General features: G+C 40.0%; 1 protein-coding gene across 1 annotated transcript in view; it reads left to right on the plus strand.

Annotated features, from left to right (window-relative positions):
• Positions 1-14,383, plus strand: part of LOC147063153 (uncharacterized) — a 131,271-nt gene extending 116,888 nt beyond the window's left edge. Inside the window, exon 2 of the mRNA XM_085959996.1 lies at positions 12,589-14,383. Within this exon, the coding sequence (XP_085816122.1) occupies positions 12,848-14,383 (1,536 nt within the window). The 5' untranslated portion in view covers positions 12,589-12,847. The remainder of the gene's footprint in view (positions 1-12,588) is intronic.
• The last annotated feature ends 3,361 nt before the right edge of the window (positions 14,384-17,744 follow it).

Here is a 17,744-nt window from a genome sequence, read left to right on the forward strand (position 1 = left end):
TGTTCATTATTAAAAAAAAATATCTGCGTATTTGCAATATAAGTAGGCATATTTGTCATTCTGCCACAGGATATTTATAATTTTAGTTTTCTCACAATGAATAAGTTTTTCGGGCTTTAGGGTAACATTGGTATGAGTTCATTGTTTTCATTATATCTTAATGCTTGTCCGGTAACCCCAGACCATGGTATAATATAGAAAAATAGAGTAAACATACCATTCGGCCAACCACGTCCATAAATTATGTCGATTTAAATCACAGTCATATTGGATTTTGTTCTATATAGGTAATAATTTTTGTTATTTCAGACTAATTGATTTTTGCAAATGAATTAATTTGGCAGTAAGTGCTTCCCATCAATCCACAAAATGCAAATAGCTATGCAGATTTGTTTTAACTTTCTACATTAATGCAGCATTAATCGTTCTATCATCAAGCATCTAGTTTTCAAAAAACACATCTGGTTTTCATATTTTTTATGTAGAACGTGGCGCGAAAAATGTTATATAACGATAAAACGAGTAATGCTTATAACGAGAATATTCAGTCGGTCCCATATTCCTCGTAATAACCAAGTTCGACTGTATTTAGTTAATTTATTTTAGTGCGCATCAAATCTATGACTATCGGATACTTAATGCAGGTAGGTTGGTACCTATTTTAGTGAGAAATAAAACACGATGAAACAATTTTATGCACTGTTTATTAGCATACATCAGTGAAACGGCAAATAATTTTCAACAATAGATGGGACAAAATTTCGCACTCGTTGTCAATCGGAGAGCGATAGTCGAGATGTGAGGACGTCAATTTATTTTGTGATGTCGTCGGAGGAATGTATTCTTAAATCGTGAAAAGATGACTAAAAAGCGTTACCCATGTACTCGAAAAAGAAAACATATCAATTGTTATTGATCTGTAACTCCCCTCTGTATAATATCTCCCCAATGACAATAAATTGGCCTTTGTTTGATTCATCGATACCCTAAGTTACTAATAATGTACTACTGTTAAGAATATTCGATCGGTGTGATTTCGACTATTACAATGTACCTACTCAATATCATATTATTGATAAACTCCAATTCATCCACCCTATCTAGATGTGTTACTATACACATATAAACTCTTATACATGATCAAAGCGTCACTAATATTACTTACTTACTATTTCATATTAATACTTTTGTAAATGATCCTTGGATTCATTCAACTCGGACCGTTCAACTTGTTCAAACATAATTCATCTCTACTCACCGAGTTGTTTCACTGCGGATCGAACTCTATTGAGTTCTTTCCCTTTTATTTATACACCATGTAATTGTAAATTGAGTATTGATGAATAAACATCTCTGAAGATTAACATCCATCGAGTCTTATTACTGACATAAACCTTCCACTGGACCACGTGAAGGATCGGGGCCCGTTGGTAAGAATTTCCCTTGCCGAAAACAACACAATGATTATAATATTATTATTATTACTAACATAACAATAAACATAACTTACGACAAATTATGTTTTGTTCGGCACGCGTCATTTGCATAATCTGCGCGTCGCGCAGTCACGATCTTTTTAGATCATGCCTCAGCTGAAGTATAGTTTATGTTTTTGTATATTATTCCGAATCTCCGCGTATTTTAAATAATAATTTAGCAATTATTCATCTAAAAGGAATGTTCTTTAATTATTATTTATGTCTTTTCCACAAGAAAGAAGCTCTCATCTTCAAACATGAAACGAAACTTAAACGCCGTTGACACAATAGGTATAGGTTTTCATTGCAATTTTGAAATGTGTAGTTTTTACACGTACCTATGAACATTTTTTAGATTTTTTCACTTGTTTCGTTTTTGGCTGAATAAGCAAACTTACTTGCAACTTTATTTTCAAAAATTATATCATTTCTCCTGCCAAATAGCTTGTTTTCATACCCCGTCTGGCATGTTTTTGTCAACGGCAGTTGGCAACACTGGCCCTGCATATGGTCAAGACTCAATACATACATTGGGTTGTAGTTTCGACATAAATGAATTGTTGATGAATGACGATTGCAGGTATAGTATGTTTCTTCTTGTGCCACCCCATATCTTCACTTTATCGTCGGTTAACTGGAAAGCGGTCGGCGTTCCGAACGCCTAATGAGGCGTTATTACTACTTAATAGCTATAATAGCTCCTGTACACGTGCATGGATTTACTGGCGGCAAAAGTGATTATTTTAATCTAACATGACAATAACTGTTTACACGTGAACGTGCTGGCTGCCTCTACAATTCATTCTTTAAGAGTGAGCGAGACGCGATGTTGTCATTATATGGTACTATTTCGTTTTATTTGACAGCTATTGAAAATCGGTCAACCTGAAAATTCGTTTTTTGCCGGCAGGTTCGCCACTGTCGTTCTACTGCGCAGGCATAGATCGAAAGAATCTTAATGTCACATGAAAATTCAGAAGCTTCCAAACTTGTTTGATCTATGCGTGCAATCTTGCCAGCTACAGGATAAAACATGTTTACCTTGTGACATTGCAGACGTCACCAACGGGCTAATTAACAATCATAATTAGTGGAGAGGTTTTTCTCTCGCGGGCAACACAAAAATCCTGCGGTTGGCACTTCAAGCTTCCGGGTTGGATAAGTGGTGGGGGGAATCGATGTCAGGCGATCGAATTTTGTTTGGATCTCCTCCTTTTCTGGTTGACCCTTGGGAACGAGAGGACGTGGGAGGAGCGATTCCCGCTTGGCAATTGCCAAGCGGCTGTAAATACATTTCAATTTCATTTTTTTAGTATTAATTAATTTTAAGTATTTGTTTTAATTATAACCTCACTCACATGTGGATATTTTGGTTTAAGTTAGGTTAAGTTGCTGAGGACTTATTGTGTTAATATTTTAGTTTGCAGACGCTAATATGTCTTTTGTATAACGTAAATATTCATTTATGTATTATAATATCGTCGTTTATGAACGGTGGTGATTTGACTATGGCGTCATGTCGCCATTTTTGTACCATTGACTTTTAATTACATTTTCATTAAATACAGTGAGGTTAAATTATCACGGTGTTTCATTTAATTTAATTGTATCCCATAATATTATGTTCTTTTATGTTCTTTTCTTTCATAGAAAAGGCTTTGGCGTCCAATTCGAGTTTTCAGTGCTCGCAATTAACCCCTGCAGCGGTATGGTAAACAATATCCATCGAATACCAATTGATTTTGATGGTCCTTTCCGTAACAGGATTGGAATTCATCAGAGAGACAGTGCGAAAACCCAGTACCCTGAGCTAGCGGTGCCTGTTATCCACATAGCTTGGATAACAGTGTTAAATGGTGGTCGGATGTTATTTTTAATTTAACAACCTATACATTTTCTTAACGGAGTATAATGTTTAACACTGAGAAGTTTTTTGCAGCGATTTTTCAAATTTAGGCGAGGCCGGTAACGGGTTAACCCCGGCGTTTTTCCTGCTCGTGTAGAGTGGCTCTTCCACGCGATGTGGTTTTCTAATTACTGAGCATTTCACATTCGTTTGAGGACGCCAACATTAGCCACATATAAACGATGTCGAAACGTCATATTATGTATGTTGAAAGGGGTGAGCTTTTTAACGGGGATCATATTAATATACCAACACAGAACCTGGCGGAAAAATACGAAGCTTGTAATTTGACACTTTTTTTTGATAATTTACAATTTCAACTGTATTAATTTATAAATATGTATGGATCTGAAAACATTAAAAAATATTTTTTTTTTAATTCAAAGATAAACTTATAATTGTAAAAAAATGTGAATTCGTTGCAGGTTCATCTTATTATTACATTATATTTTATGGTCATATTTTTTATTAAAATTTAGTTTATTAGGTTTTCAAATTTTCGCCGTTTAGATTTTTGACATTTTGATATTTTTTATATCTATTTAAAAAAAAACGATTTTTATAAAAAATATAATGTGTATAACTTGAAATCCTTTTCATTTATTTAAAATCTTATTTGGGTATGGTCCCAATATTAAACTCGATTTGATATAAATAAAAATAATTTCAAGTTATACAAATTTATATTTTTTTTTATAAAAATCGATGTTTTTTAAAATAGATATAAAAAAATATTAAAACTATGAATTAGTCAAAAATCTAAACGGCGAAAATTTAAAAACCTAATAAACTAAATTTTAATATTAAATATGACCATATTATATTATGTAATAATAAGATGAACCTGCAGCGAATTCACATTTTATTACGTTTTTTTACAATTGTAAGTTTATCTTTGAATTAAAAAAAATAAATATATTTTTAATGTTTTCAAATACATATTTATTAATTATTACAGTTGAAATTGTAAATTATCAAAAAAATCTCAAATTGCAAGTTTCGTATTTTTCGCTAGGTTCTCTGTTGACATAATAATATGAACCCCCTTCCCAGCTCTCAGCGCAGCTTTGAAGCGCGCATAACCTTCGCAAAGCATTCGCGCACTGTACACCTACGCTCCACGTACCTATCGTAGCGAAGTGACGAGTGAAATTCACATTAACATATACGCATACTTATATTTTCAATGATGTTAACAGCAGATGTATAAATTTCTGTAGGTAGGCCTCATCAGACTTTCAATGAATATTTGTAGCGTATTATAGTAAAATGGCACAATATCAATAATGAAGGATCACTTTTACGCCATTAAAAGCTCCGCTGGACGCGCGCGCCAGCTTCATTGTCATGTAAATTATTAGGTTTTAAAAAGTATAATATGTACTCCTTATACAATATGTAGGCGTTCCAGCTTAAACGCAGTTTCTCATTTGTTTTAATGTACCTACCTAATAACTAATTATTACTGATAATCATTTTTTGTCAATAGTTTTTGAAAAACTTTTCTGAAAGGGATAAAAATCTGGAGAATATTTTTGCTACCGATGAGGGTAGTTTGAAAAGTTCATGCAGAATACATTATTTTAGAACACAGTCATTTTATTTTTGAATTAAATCCTCTTTTAGGGCTGCATACTCGGCCCAACAACTTTCCAATATTTTCATACCGCCTTTGAAATAGTTTTGTCGAACTTTGCAAAATAGTTATTGACTGCGGTGATAACCATGATTCAACGAAAATTTCTTCCCACCGAGGCAAAGTTCAACTTCGTCGACAGAAGGAAGTCGCACAAGTCAATTCTTTGCGCCTTAATTCGCGCTAGAATCAGTCACCTGTATACAAACGCAAGTTTTATATTAGAATTGTTCCGTTGTCTAGGATACACATTTATTATTGTTGGCCAAATTTAAAACAAAAACAACGAGAAATAATTACGTATATAGTTTATTTAGTGATATCAGTTAAAGTGTATAGAAATAAACCAGCGCCACTCCAATAAGCGACCCTCCTTTATTCTAGTTTTTGCGATGCCAAAGACTAGCGCCTAAAATTGTCGGCACTATCGATTGCGAAAAAAATCTGAAATTGCAGCTCAACCTCAACCAGGAGTTCCTGTGAGAATTCAAAAAGCCATGACAGCAGCTAACAGAATGCATGCGACTTTATAGGCTACGAAAAAAAACATTAAAATGGCTTTGAATGAAAATTAGTAATAAAATCACTGATCTTCTATGTTTGATAATTGTCACACAACATTGCAAACCATTCTAAATTAAATATAAATTTGAGGGATTTCGTTTTATTATTATTTAACTTTTGTTGGTTCCAGTCAATATATTTGCGTTAAGCAATAATCTTCTACACTGAATTTAATATTATAATATAAATGCTACGTTGACGCTATGTTTAATTTCTTGATAAATTTTGTCTGGAATAGTGAGGTGTCACGCACTGATTTTTCCGCCCCTGTGGGGGGCGCTCCCATAGGGAGTAGTGCCTCCCAGCCACTCGGTCTGACCCTGGTAGTCAATGTGCCACCGGTGGAATGATTACGACCCTCGACAAAGCTGAACAAAAACAGACGATATTTCATATATGTACAAGTCCCGCAGTTTGCTCTGGCAGGTCCCACTACTTCTCAGGGTGAACTGTGGATGAATAAGTCGGTCACAGACCATGTATATATAAGGTGAAAGGTCATAGGATTAAATTTGGACTAAATATACATTGGATAAAGGGGTTAATTAAGTTAGATTAGATGTAATATAAGATTTGATTTGTAATTGTAATATGTATTGTAAATTGTAAATTAATGTAAACATGTAAGGGTTACGAGATAATAAAGGGGGACATATGGATGGGCGATAGTGGTATATAGTAGTTAAGGTAATTAAGGTATATGTAATATTAATGGTGTGTAAATCGATGTCGCTACATATCGCACATACACGGCACGGTAATTGCTAACATATGCTCGTAGGCCTGTTGCGAAAGCTTCCATTCGTACATTTGTGCGATCACAAAGTATAACAACACATAGGGCAATCATCGAACCGATTTTAATCGCGATCCCGCGGAATTGATTTGTTGTTGTTGTGGTATGTTTGGCGTGTAGGGCACCGGGGCAAGCCCCATATCCCTTTCATCTGTATGATGGCGTGTGATGGAAGTCTCCTCCCTTGCGGGTTTTTTTCTGTTATGTCTGCATCATGGCTTGTTGGTTAGATTTAAAATAGTGTTTTTCTTCTTTCTTCTTTCTTCTTTCTTCACTCTTGTCGGCGCTCGTTCGTTTCTATCTATCTTGGTCTGGATTTAGGTCCTTTTGCTGGTTAGTCTTCTCATGAGTTCGTTGGCGATATCGATGGCGTTCTTGAGCGCCATCAGCGCTTCGTTGATTTGGTCTGGCTCCGAGTTTCTGGTGGTGGTATTCATCCAAGCTGGTCTGAATGTGTTTTGCGGTTCTTCGCGTTGTCTGAGCTGTTGTTGAAATTGCTTGTCAGCGTTTGTAAACGCATATCTGGCGTGTTTGGGGTGCCTTGGGCAACCTCTGTAGTTAGCCGGGTGTGGGCCACCACAGTTGGCGCATTTGGCGGGATCGGTCGTATTTTTCTTCTTGCAGTCCGAGGTGAGGTGTTCACCGGCACATCGGACGCACATCGGAGTTGCGTGGCAGCAGGAGGCGGAGTGGGCGAAGCCCTGGCAGCGATGACACTGTCCATCCGCCGTTCTTCTGCGTAGCGGCTCCACTTGGATGGATAATCCGAAGATGGAGGTGAGTTTGAAGATATTCTTGGAATCGCCGCTCTTCTCGACGTCGAGGAGAATCAGCGGGATCTGTTTCTTCTGGCTCCCTTGGGTCATCCTGAAGGCGTTCTTGATCGGGTATCCCAGTGCAGTGAGTTCACTGCGAATTTCTTCGGCAGTCGTCTCTTCAGGGATACCTCTGATCACTATCTTCAGTGGTTTTTCCTCATGGAGGTTATATGAGTGGTACTCAGTCTTGTCTGCGTCCAGGATCCGTACTGCTAGCCTGTAGGAGTCTGAGTCTGGCAGTGTGAGTAGGATTCCTACCTTGATATTCTTAGCATTAGAGATAGTGACACCAGCGTCTTTCAACTTGGCCATTGTATCTCTATATACTTTTTTATCATGCAGGATGATAGGCGGAGTTTTTTTCGATCTGTCTGTTTTTTTGTCGTTTGTAGGTTCTGCCGTTTTGAGGCTTGGCATGTCTGGCTTTTTCGGTGTCGGTTTTGCTGGTTTTTTTGCAATTTTGAGATCGGGGCTTTCGGTAGCTAGGCGTTTGCTAGCTCTCCTGATCTGTCTTCTTTCTTTTTCTTCGTCTTCTTCTCGATCGAAGCGGTCGTTGACGGCTTTTAGTCTTTTGTAGTATTCTTCGTCATCGCTCCTTTTGGTCTTGGCTGCGGCTGCATTTGATTTGGCTGCAGCTGCGTATGTTTTTGGAGTATCTTTGCTGGTGCTGGGAATTGATGGCACCGCAGGAGTGGTGTCCATCTTTTCGGAGCTGGTCGTGGTTTTGGCGGCGGATGTTGAAGGGCCGCTTGAGGCCGGGGCTTTGGCTGTAGCCTCAGCGGAGGCCTGAGCGGGTTTGTCAGCAACCGAGGTCTGTGAATCGTCGTTGAAGTAGTCTGAGTCATCTATGTCTAGGTCCTCATAGTCAGCGTCGTCCTCCGTGTCGGCGTGATCGGAGGTTACCAGTTTGATGGCCTCTATTTCCTCCAAGACTCTCTGCATATTTGATTTTGGTTTCTTTTTTCTCTCTGGTTTATCCTTTTGTTTTTGGAGATCTGGCAGTGACTCATGAGGCGGGACCCCATAAGCGATGCAGAGAAAGCCGTAGATGTAGGCAAAATCTGCCGCTCTCAGCTTCCTCTTCAGCCCATGGATCTGCGTCAGATCGGATTTAAAGTTGTCATCAATCGGCGCATGTGAGTCCGGGTTCAATAACCCGGAAAGCGAGGGGATCTTGCTCATTTTGACTCGCTTATCGAACTACAGCGCAATATCGGTAACAATATCTGAATGTGTCTGCTCTATTCGTCGTTATGAAGGCTTCAGAGAAGATCTAGTTCGGTCGGCCGTCGATAATTATCTTGAAAAAGACCATCAATGGCGGCAGATATTCACCAGATGTCCTCCAGATCGGCGATGATAACGGTGAAACAGCATCCAAAGGTGGCGGAGGTGGCGGGATTATTTCAACGAAGGTGGCAGCTTCGTATTGAAATCAATCGGTAGTGGAGGCGGAGCAAGATGGCGGCGTTATGGCGTTCGAGAAAGGTGGCGGAACTCGCATCAATGTCCTCTGGATGGGCGATTGTAATGGCGTTGGCATCCAAAGGTGGCGAGCTGGGTCGGCGGAGGTGGCGGAATAATTTCGACGAAGGTGGCGGCTTCGTATTAAAATCAATCGGCGGAGGTGGCGGAGCAGGCTGGCGACGTTGTGACGTTCAAGATAGGTGGCGGAATTCGTGTCGATTTTGTTCGAATTGTTGTAACGTAGTATGTTTTATAATCTCAGTAGTGATTTTCGTATCGGAGCTTGAAGTGACTGTTCGCGGTGAGTGCCAGTCTGCGAATGGAATTAATTTGTTGTTGTTGTTGTGGTATATTTGGCGTGTAGGGCACCGGGGCAAGCCCCATATCCCTTTCATCTGTATGATGGCGTGTGATGGAAGTCTCCTCCCTTGCGGGTTTTTCTGTATTGTCTGCATCTTGGCTTGTTGGTTAGGATTAAAATTGTGTTTCTTTTTCTTCTTTCTTCACTCTTGTCGGCGCTCGTTCGTTTCTATCTATACTTTGGTGTGGATCTAGGTCCTTTTGCAGGTTAGTCTTTTCATGAGTTCGTTGGCGATATCGATGGCGTTCTTGAGCGCCATCAGCGCTTCATTGATTTGGTCTGGCTCCGTGGTTCTGTTGGTTGTGTTCATCCAAGCTGGTTTGAATGTGTTTTGCGGTTCTTCGCGTTGTCTGGGCTGTTGTTGAAATTGCTTGTCGGCGTTTGTAAACGCATATCTGGCGTGTTTGGGGTGACTTGGGCAACCTCTGTAGTTGGCCGGGTGAGGGCCACCACAGTTGGCGCATTTGGCGGGATCGGTCGTATTCTTCTTCTTGCAATCCGAGGTGAGGTGTTCGCCAGCACATCGGACGCACATCGGAGTAGCGCGGCAGCAGGAGGCGGAGTGGGCAAAGCCCTGGCAGCGATGACACTGTCCATCCGCCGTTCTTCTGCGTAACGGCTCCACTTGGATGGATAATCCGAAGATGGAGGTGAGCTTGTAGATATTCTTGGCCTCGCCGCTCTTCTCGACGTCGAGGAAAATCAGCGGGATCTGTGTCTTCTGGCTCCCTTGGGTCATCCTGAAGGCGTTCCTGATCGGGTATCCCAGTGAAATGAGTTCACTGCGAATTTCTTCAGCAGTCGTCTCTTCAGGGATACCTCTGATCACTATCTTTAATGGTTTTTCCTCTTGGAGGTTATATGAATGGTATTCAGTCTTGTCTGTGTCCATAATCCGAACTGCCAGCCTGTAAGAGTCTGGGTCTGGCAGGGTGAGTAATATTCCTGTTTTGATATTTTTCGCGTCAGAAATAGTGACACCAGCGTCTTTCAGCTTGGCCATTGTATTCCTGAATACTTTTTTATCATGCAGAATAATCGGTGGGGTTTTGGGCGGTCTGTCTGCTTTTTTGTCCTTCGTTGGTACTGTCGTTTTGGGGGTTGGCATGTCTGGCTTTTTCGGTGTCTGTGTAGCTGGTTTTTTGGCAATTTTGAGATCGGGGCTTTTTGTGGCTGGGCGTTTGCTTGCTCTTTTGATCTTTTTTCTTTCTATTTCTTCGTCTTCTTCGAGGTTGAGGCGATCGTTAACGGCTCTAATTTTTTTGAGGAATTCTTCATCACTCATTGTGGTCATGGCTGAGGCTGCATTTGATTTGGCTGCGGCTGCGCACGTTTTTGATTTGTCTGATTTTATGCTGGGAGATGGTGGCACCGCTGGAGTGGTGTCCATCATTTCGGAGCTGGTCTTGGTTTGGGCGGTGGATGTTGAGGGGCCGCCCGGGGCCTGGGCTTTGGCAGTGGCCATAGCGGGGGCCTGAGCGGGTTTATCAGCTTCCATGGTTTGTGAGTCGTCGTCAAAGTAGTCGGAATCATCGATGTCCAGGTCCTCGTAGTCAGCGTTGTCCTCCTCCGTGTCGGCTTGATTAGGGGTCACCAGCTTGATGGCATCGATTTCTTCCAGGACTCTCTGCATGTTGGATTTTGTTTTCTTTTTTCTCTCAGGCTCGTCTCTCTGTTTTTGGAGATCTGGCAGTGTCTCGTGTGGCGGAATCCCATAAGCGATGCAGAGAAAGCCGTAGATGTAGGCAAAATCTGCCGCTCTCAGTTTCCTCTTCAGCTCATGGATCTGCGTCAGGTCGGTTTGGATGTTATCGTCGATCTGCGCATGTGAGTCCGGATTCAGCAAACCGGTAAGCGAAGGAATCTTGCTCATCTTGGCTCGCTTAGTCGAACTGTAACGCAGTATCGGTAACAATATTTGAATGTGTCTGTTCTGTTAGCCGCTATGAAGGCTTCAGAGAAGTTCCAATTCACTCGGCCGTCGATAATTATCTCAAGAAAGACAATCAGAGGCGGCAGAAATTCATTAGATGTCCTCCAGATGGGCGATGATAACGGCGCTGCAGCATCCAAAGGTGGCGGACTGGATCGGCGATAGTGGCGGAATTATTTCAACGAAGGTGGCAGCTTCGTATTGAAATCAATCGGCGAAGGTGGCAGAGCAAGATGGCGGAGTTATTCCAATCGAGAAAGGTGGCGAAGGTGGCGGAATTCGTATCGAATTTTCTTTGTGTCGAAATTCGGATCGGAATTATTGTAATCGAAATGTCTTGAAAGCGTTAATAAAATCGAATCTGTATCGGTATTATTACTCGTGTCGTAGCTTGAGGTATGACTGTTCGCGGTGAGTGCCGTCTGCGAATGCCAATTTCTGGAGTAATTAATATCATACGAATTCGATTTTAAATAGCCGCGGCTGTTCCGCGCGCGGCGTTTCCAAATCGGTATTCCGGCAGCTTTCCTGCTCTGACATACGATGGCGTCTCTGTCGTATGTGTTGAAATCGATTTCGCGATCCAAATTTACCCCCTCTGCAGAGGCAGAGACAGAGCCCCTCTCGCTCGCGTGTATGACAGCGTCACGCTCACGCACGACGGGGGAATCGGATCGATGATTTTGGTCGATCAAGGAGACCACGTACCAGAATTAAGTGCGGGAAATCTTTGATCGGCGGAGTATGAGTATGTACTAAACAATTATTAATGCCTTTATGTTTGGTTGACGGAATAACATCCGTCAACTAGACGTAAGTATGTGCCTGTGGCGACACCGAGCTGTATTAGTTGGTAAAGTAGGAAAGATTGCGCGACAGGCACAAATACATATTCATTTATAGTAACGTTCCTGCTTAATAATATTAAATATTAAGCTATCATTTTGTAAGTAAATTCATGACCTACCGATTTCATATTCTGAGACCAACGTCAAGGAGGTATTCAGGCAGTCGGAGGGCCTCAAAGATTGGCCCTCCAACGGTAGTTGGCCGAAGGGTTGGTATGCGCTATCGTAGTCCTGGTGCCACAAATATGCCAATTTGACTACTGGGATATAACGTCTTACCATCCAGGCTAACTCTGGAGTACTCTTGTTTCTGGGTGAGAGGTACCCTCACGCCGCTAGAGCCTATAGAGCCGGCCGCCTCTGAAACGCCCTTCCCTCAGCCATGGGGAACGCCATCACGCGGGGGGTATGCTGTATCGATAGGTAATTTAATGACAAATCCGTTGATACCAAGTACTCTTTCGTACGTGCATTTTTCGCGTGGCTGGGCCAGAAACAAAGTGCTACTGCTACACTAATAACGTATACTCAGTACGAGCAAGTACTCAAAATACGTAAGTGACGCGAGGGCGGCGTCGCTCATTTGGAAGCGTCGCCTAGCGCCTATAATTTGACATAACCGGTACTTATGTGGATGTTGCGGGTAATTAGTCACTGTACGATTTCCGCCAATCTCCATAATGAAACCGTTACTAGATTTTTGCACCCTCTAAACGTTGGACGAAGGGATGAAATCGGCCAGATTTGCATATAAACCCCTGATTTTTAGATTCATTAATAGTCACACTTGCGGTCTAGCACCCGTCGCGAGCGGACGTCTCTTCCCGCACTCCGATACCTGCATACAACCGACCTTCCTACAACAAGATACCGACCAGGCCAATACTACCTACTTAAACCGCCGCAAGTGACCAGTCGACCTACCTGCAAATATCACCAGACGACCAAGCAAGAATTACCTACTTGCTAACTACACAAGCGACCAGACATCATACCTACTAGCTACCTACAGCTATAGGAAAGAGACAGAAGACTTCACAATGGAGAAAATCAACAATGAGATCAACAAGTTATATTCACGCAAACCATCCAGACTACGGGACCTCCTGACACTCCACCTACTTATCTTGACTGCCTATCAAGAGGAGGCCGAGACAGCTACCGACACACCCGCACGAACTCACTCCTGGAGGACAAACCACGACACCATTTTATCTCACACCTGGATCAACAGGAGCCGCCAGCCACACTACAAATCTCCAACACGCATCACCAGACGACCAGCACAATCGCCGATCAAGAAAGCAGACCCTGTTACCCTCACTACACGGGAAAAAGACCGGATATCCGTAGTCATCAGGGGCTTTCCGATCGGCGTGTCAACAGAGGACATCACCAACGATCTCCTCCGCAGAGGTTACCCGATAGTCAGCGTCACGAGGATGACCCGGGGCAGGAGCCAGCATCCAATGCCTCTTGTCCTGGTCAAACTCTTCGACAACGACCGAGGGCAACTGATACACAATCTGCAGTTCGCATTACGACGCAGAATCACCGTAGAAGCCCCAAGAAGCATCAGAAACACTCACCTCAACAATTCCAGCAACATGACGACAATGCGCAGCTCAACAACAACTACTCAAACACAGACAGACGCCGACAAGCCCATATTACACACGGAGCCCTCACCGGAAATGGACCGCACCATTGCTTCCGTTCCGCTGAAAGTGAAAGTAGACATCAGCCCGACTGAAGAAGCTATAACCAAGACACCGGAACCTAAAATTGCGGTCATATCACACTCACCGACCAGACCGATCACCACAACTGAGCCCCCGGAAACCATCATCATTAAAATAACAGAGACCCCGGAATCGGAAAATCCCGCAACCGAAGCTCCCGAGACACTGGAAACTGTAACTCCGGCAACACATAAGACCGAAAACTCAGAATCCCCGGAGATCAAATCTGCAATAACCACTGAAACAGAAACAAAGACCCCGGAACCGGAAACCCCGACATCCGAAGCAACAGAGACCACAGAAACGGAAACCCCGACAACACCGGAAATCGAAAATGCTGAGACCCCGGAAAGCAAACCGCTGCCGGAGGCTGACAACAGCAGCGAAGACGACGAGAACATGCATACTACACCGGAACCGGACTATACCACCCCGGAACTGGACTTACCTGAGTCACAAGATGACAAGTGGGAGCTTGTCTCCAGAAAAAAACAGACGACGACAGAGGAGGATGACTATGAGCCTCCCAACAGAACACAACAGATCCACAACAATTTCAAAATCATGAAAGAAAAACGATATAAAAGTCAAGACGAACATTACCTAAGATATGAGAAAACATACATAAAAGAGGAAAGACACCATATCGACTCCAAAGGCTACTGGACCTCAGAATGTTCCCTAACATTGAAACTTCTCCAAGAATACGAAGAAGAAGTAAACACCCGCCTACTCAAACTAGGCAAAAACCCAGATGAAGCTCCGAAAAAGAAGAAAGAAATACCGAAGAAGACGAAGAAAAACACAGGAAAAAAGAAGAATAATCGCCGATGAGCAACCACCTACGGAAGAGAAGATTGGAAGATCCATGTCGCGAAACATGGAAGCTGTGTCAGTCGGCGGACGCTGCCGAATGAAGAATGCTCCAAGCTCACTCTTATATGAATTAATTTTTGAAATTGCAAAAAATTTTAAAAAATTGAATATTTTTATACAACACTTGGACTTGAAGACAGCAGCCTCGCCCGGTCCTCATCAAGAACCGGGAAACTCACATCGCCACCCGAATGGATTGTACGGAGGAACAACACTTGACCTTGGAGGCTGCTGCTTCCCCCGGCCCTCATCAAGGACCGGAGACTAACATCACCACGTCGAATCACGCGAATCCTTGCCAGCGACCTAATAATAGAGATGAAGGGGATGAGGCTAACTGCCGGAGTGCCCCATAAAACACCAAAGGAAGATCAAAAGTCAAAGTCATTCATTAATAGTCTTCTTCCGCCCTTACGACCCCGAACCTGCGACGGTCGGCGGCGTATTTTTATTCGCACTTCTCCATACAAGTCGTCAGAGACTTGAGAGGAGGTACTCTCCGAGGTTCATAATACCTACTGGTCGATACCTACCGATCTATACCTACTGTCAAATCTGACAGTTCAGGTCGAAGTGTCAGTCAGCGACTTAGTCGTTTTCTTGAGTTTTAATTTTTTTATTATTGGACCCGGTCCCCAACCTTTCATCGTACTGTCTCGCGCTCGTGCAATCTCGCTTACGATAATATAGAGTTAATAATAAATAAATAATTCTTAAGTATAAATAATAAGTGCTTCTATCTTTTGTTATAATTAATTAAATTAAACTTTTATAAAATATTGTGGATTTTTGTGGTTCCGAATTTTCGTAATTTGACTTTTTATAACTTTTGGTGGATGTGGAATATAATAAATAGACTTTAATATAGTGAACATTAGTTTTAATTAACTATAATACTGTGCCTACCTGCTCTTCCGAAACTGAATGTACCTCCACTCCAGGCCCGGAGCTAGCCAAGGATTCGGAGGCCCACATAGGTCTAAAATTAAATTTACTCGAACAGTTGGAAATTAATCGCGAATTATCCAAAAGAAATAACATAATTAATGAAAATTTGGTAATGCAATCGTCGCCACTATTAATTATAATTTAAGCACATGATTAACACAATTATACGAATTGATTAACAATGTCAAGAAATAACCAAAGCAGTCAAATATTGTATTTTCGATAAATGTTGTAAATTATGATATCCTTTAAAAACCCACTTAAGGTATTGATGTTACAAAGTCATAATATTGTTGGAACGAATAAGAAAATATATTCTATCTCTATCTATACGTATAGTAGTTAGGCAAACGCGAACGGCCTATCTGAATAGTCTTGATAATGTTGTTACAACCGAAATAGCTATCGACAAAATCTTTTTTGAAAAACCTGTAGAATTAAATATTACTTATATTTTCATTTCTTGTTTCTTATTTCATTGTCATAAAAATTAACTAAAAGCTTTTTCTAATTTTTCATTTATTTTATTCGATTAAATCATACCTACACAAACAAATTGTTTTACAGCATAAAACATTTATTGACATCACACTGTATTTAAAAAATATACTACTAGGGTAAAGTACTCGTATTACAGATTAATATGAATAATTACATTTCTAAGACAATATAATATTATTTACTTTCCCCACAAAATCTTCATTTCAGGAATATCGTAGAATCATCCATTTGAAATTTACCTCGGCTCCTTGATGCCAAAAACTATGTCATTTTATTCATACCTAGGTACATCATTATTTATCCTTTTGGCTGAGTCATTTCCAGCTCTTCAATGACCTCTGCATTGCACTTGTGAGTTATGACTAGTTGATAATATTTTATAACCGTTATCAACCCTACAACAAAGCTTTGTTCTTCTGCTGGCGTAAAATAAATTTAGTAGGTGCACCAGATTTATGTTGATGTTGCTTCGAAAAATCGGCAAGATTAACACATTTGAAGATGATTCTAAAGATACTTATTATAAGCTATGTCTTTGACCATTTAAGTGTGATAAACATCTTATGAATAATGATTGCTTTATAATAATTATTGACCTAAGAATAAGGTAGTGTTTTTTTGAAATACGCCATTTATTTTGGCATTCCCCAGTGGTTAAGCTACAACATACGGCCGCAGCCATAAATTGACTGATACTAATCTAATTGTTTTCATGTATTAAATTGGTGTATGGTGTAAGGAAATGCAAAGAATGTCAATCAGAATTAAGACTAGTCGTAATATGTGGTATACTATCCAAACTGCACACCCTTCAGAGAAATGTTATTGTAGTTTACGTTGAATAATTTAATTTAAAAAAAATCTGTTTAAAAATTATTGTGATCAATATTATTTTCATTGTATTTTTTCTATATTTTTCTAATTTGAAATAAACAATTTTTAATATAAATGATATTATTTTCATTCAAAATATTATTTTAATTTATAATTTAACAATCTAATCATTAACATAAAAATTATAACAATATTGCATTGTTATCATTTATCTAATAATACGTCGAAGTTAGCGAATAGTTACTGACAGAATGCATTATGTCAGCGGTCACATGACAATTACATTTAAAAAAAATATATCCATACAACATTAAATCTTATGTTTTGTATGTTAAAAAGGTTATTCTCTACAATGTTGAAAAAATATAGAAATCATAAAACATTCTACGTGCAAGAAAGCTTTGAAAAAAATTTAAGCTCATAATGCGATTATCTCAGAACTTGTTTTAATGACTTAAGCTTTCTGTCAGTATACCCCCGATTAATATGTCAATCAAAATTTCCAAAAATAACGTCCCAAATTCGTTATTTTATTCATTCAATTTTCATCACAGTTGACACGGTACTTAGGTCCTTTAGTAATGTCATCGTGTTTAGTGAAATCGATATCAAGGGAAGAGGGGTGCAATATAAGCTAGCATACAGCTAATAAAGGTGAACTCGCTCCATTCCGAGGATTCCAATTTCTCCATAATGGAATGAAAATAGAAATAACAAATGGGAAATTTAATTGTGAAATAACTACATTATAGAAGAAAAATATTTTTTCATGATTACAATTGTTTTTATTATACTTATTATTCCTAAGTATTCTTGTAATATATATATAAATTAAAAGGATTTCAAGTTATACACATTTATATTTTTATAGAAATCGATGTTTTTTATAATAAATATAAAAAATATTAAAACATTGTTACATTGTTATTTTTAATAATTTAACATTAAATAACAGAAAAGTATCTTCCGTCGATAGGTACACCTATTTATCTTTGAATATTACAATAATTTATTGATAAGTAAGAAATATTTCTTT

Source organism: Rhyacophila brunnea, unplaced genomic scaffold (genome assembly GCF_057557595.1).
Source record: "Rhyacophila brunnea isolate RB1 unplaced genomic scaffold, BYU_Rbru_1.0 scaffold_9, whole genome shotgun sequence".
Taxonomy (NCBI): domain Eukaryota; kingdom Metazoa; phylum Arthropoda; class Insecta; order Trichoptera; family Rhyacophilidae; genus Rhyacophila; species Rhyacophila brunnea.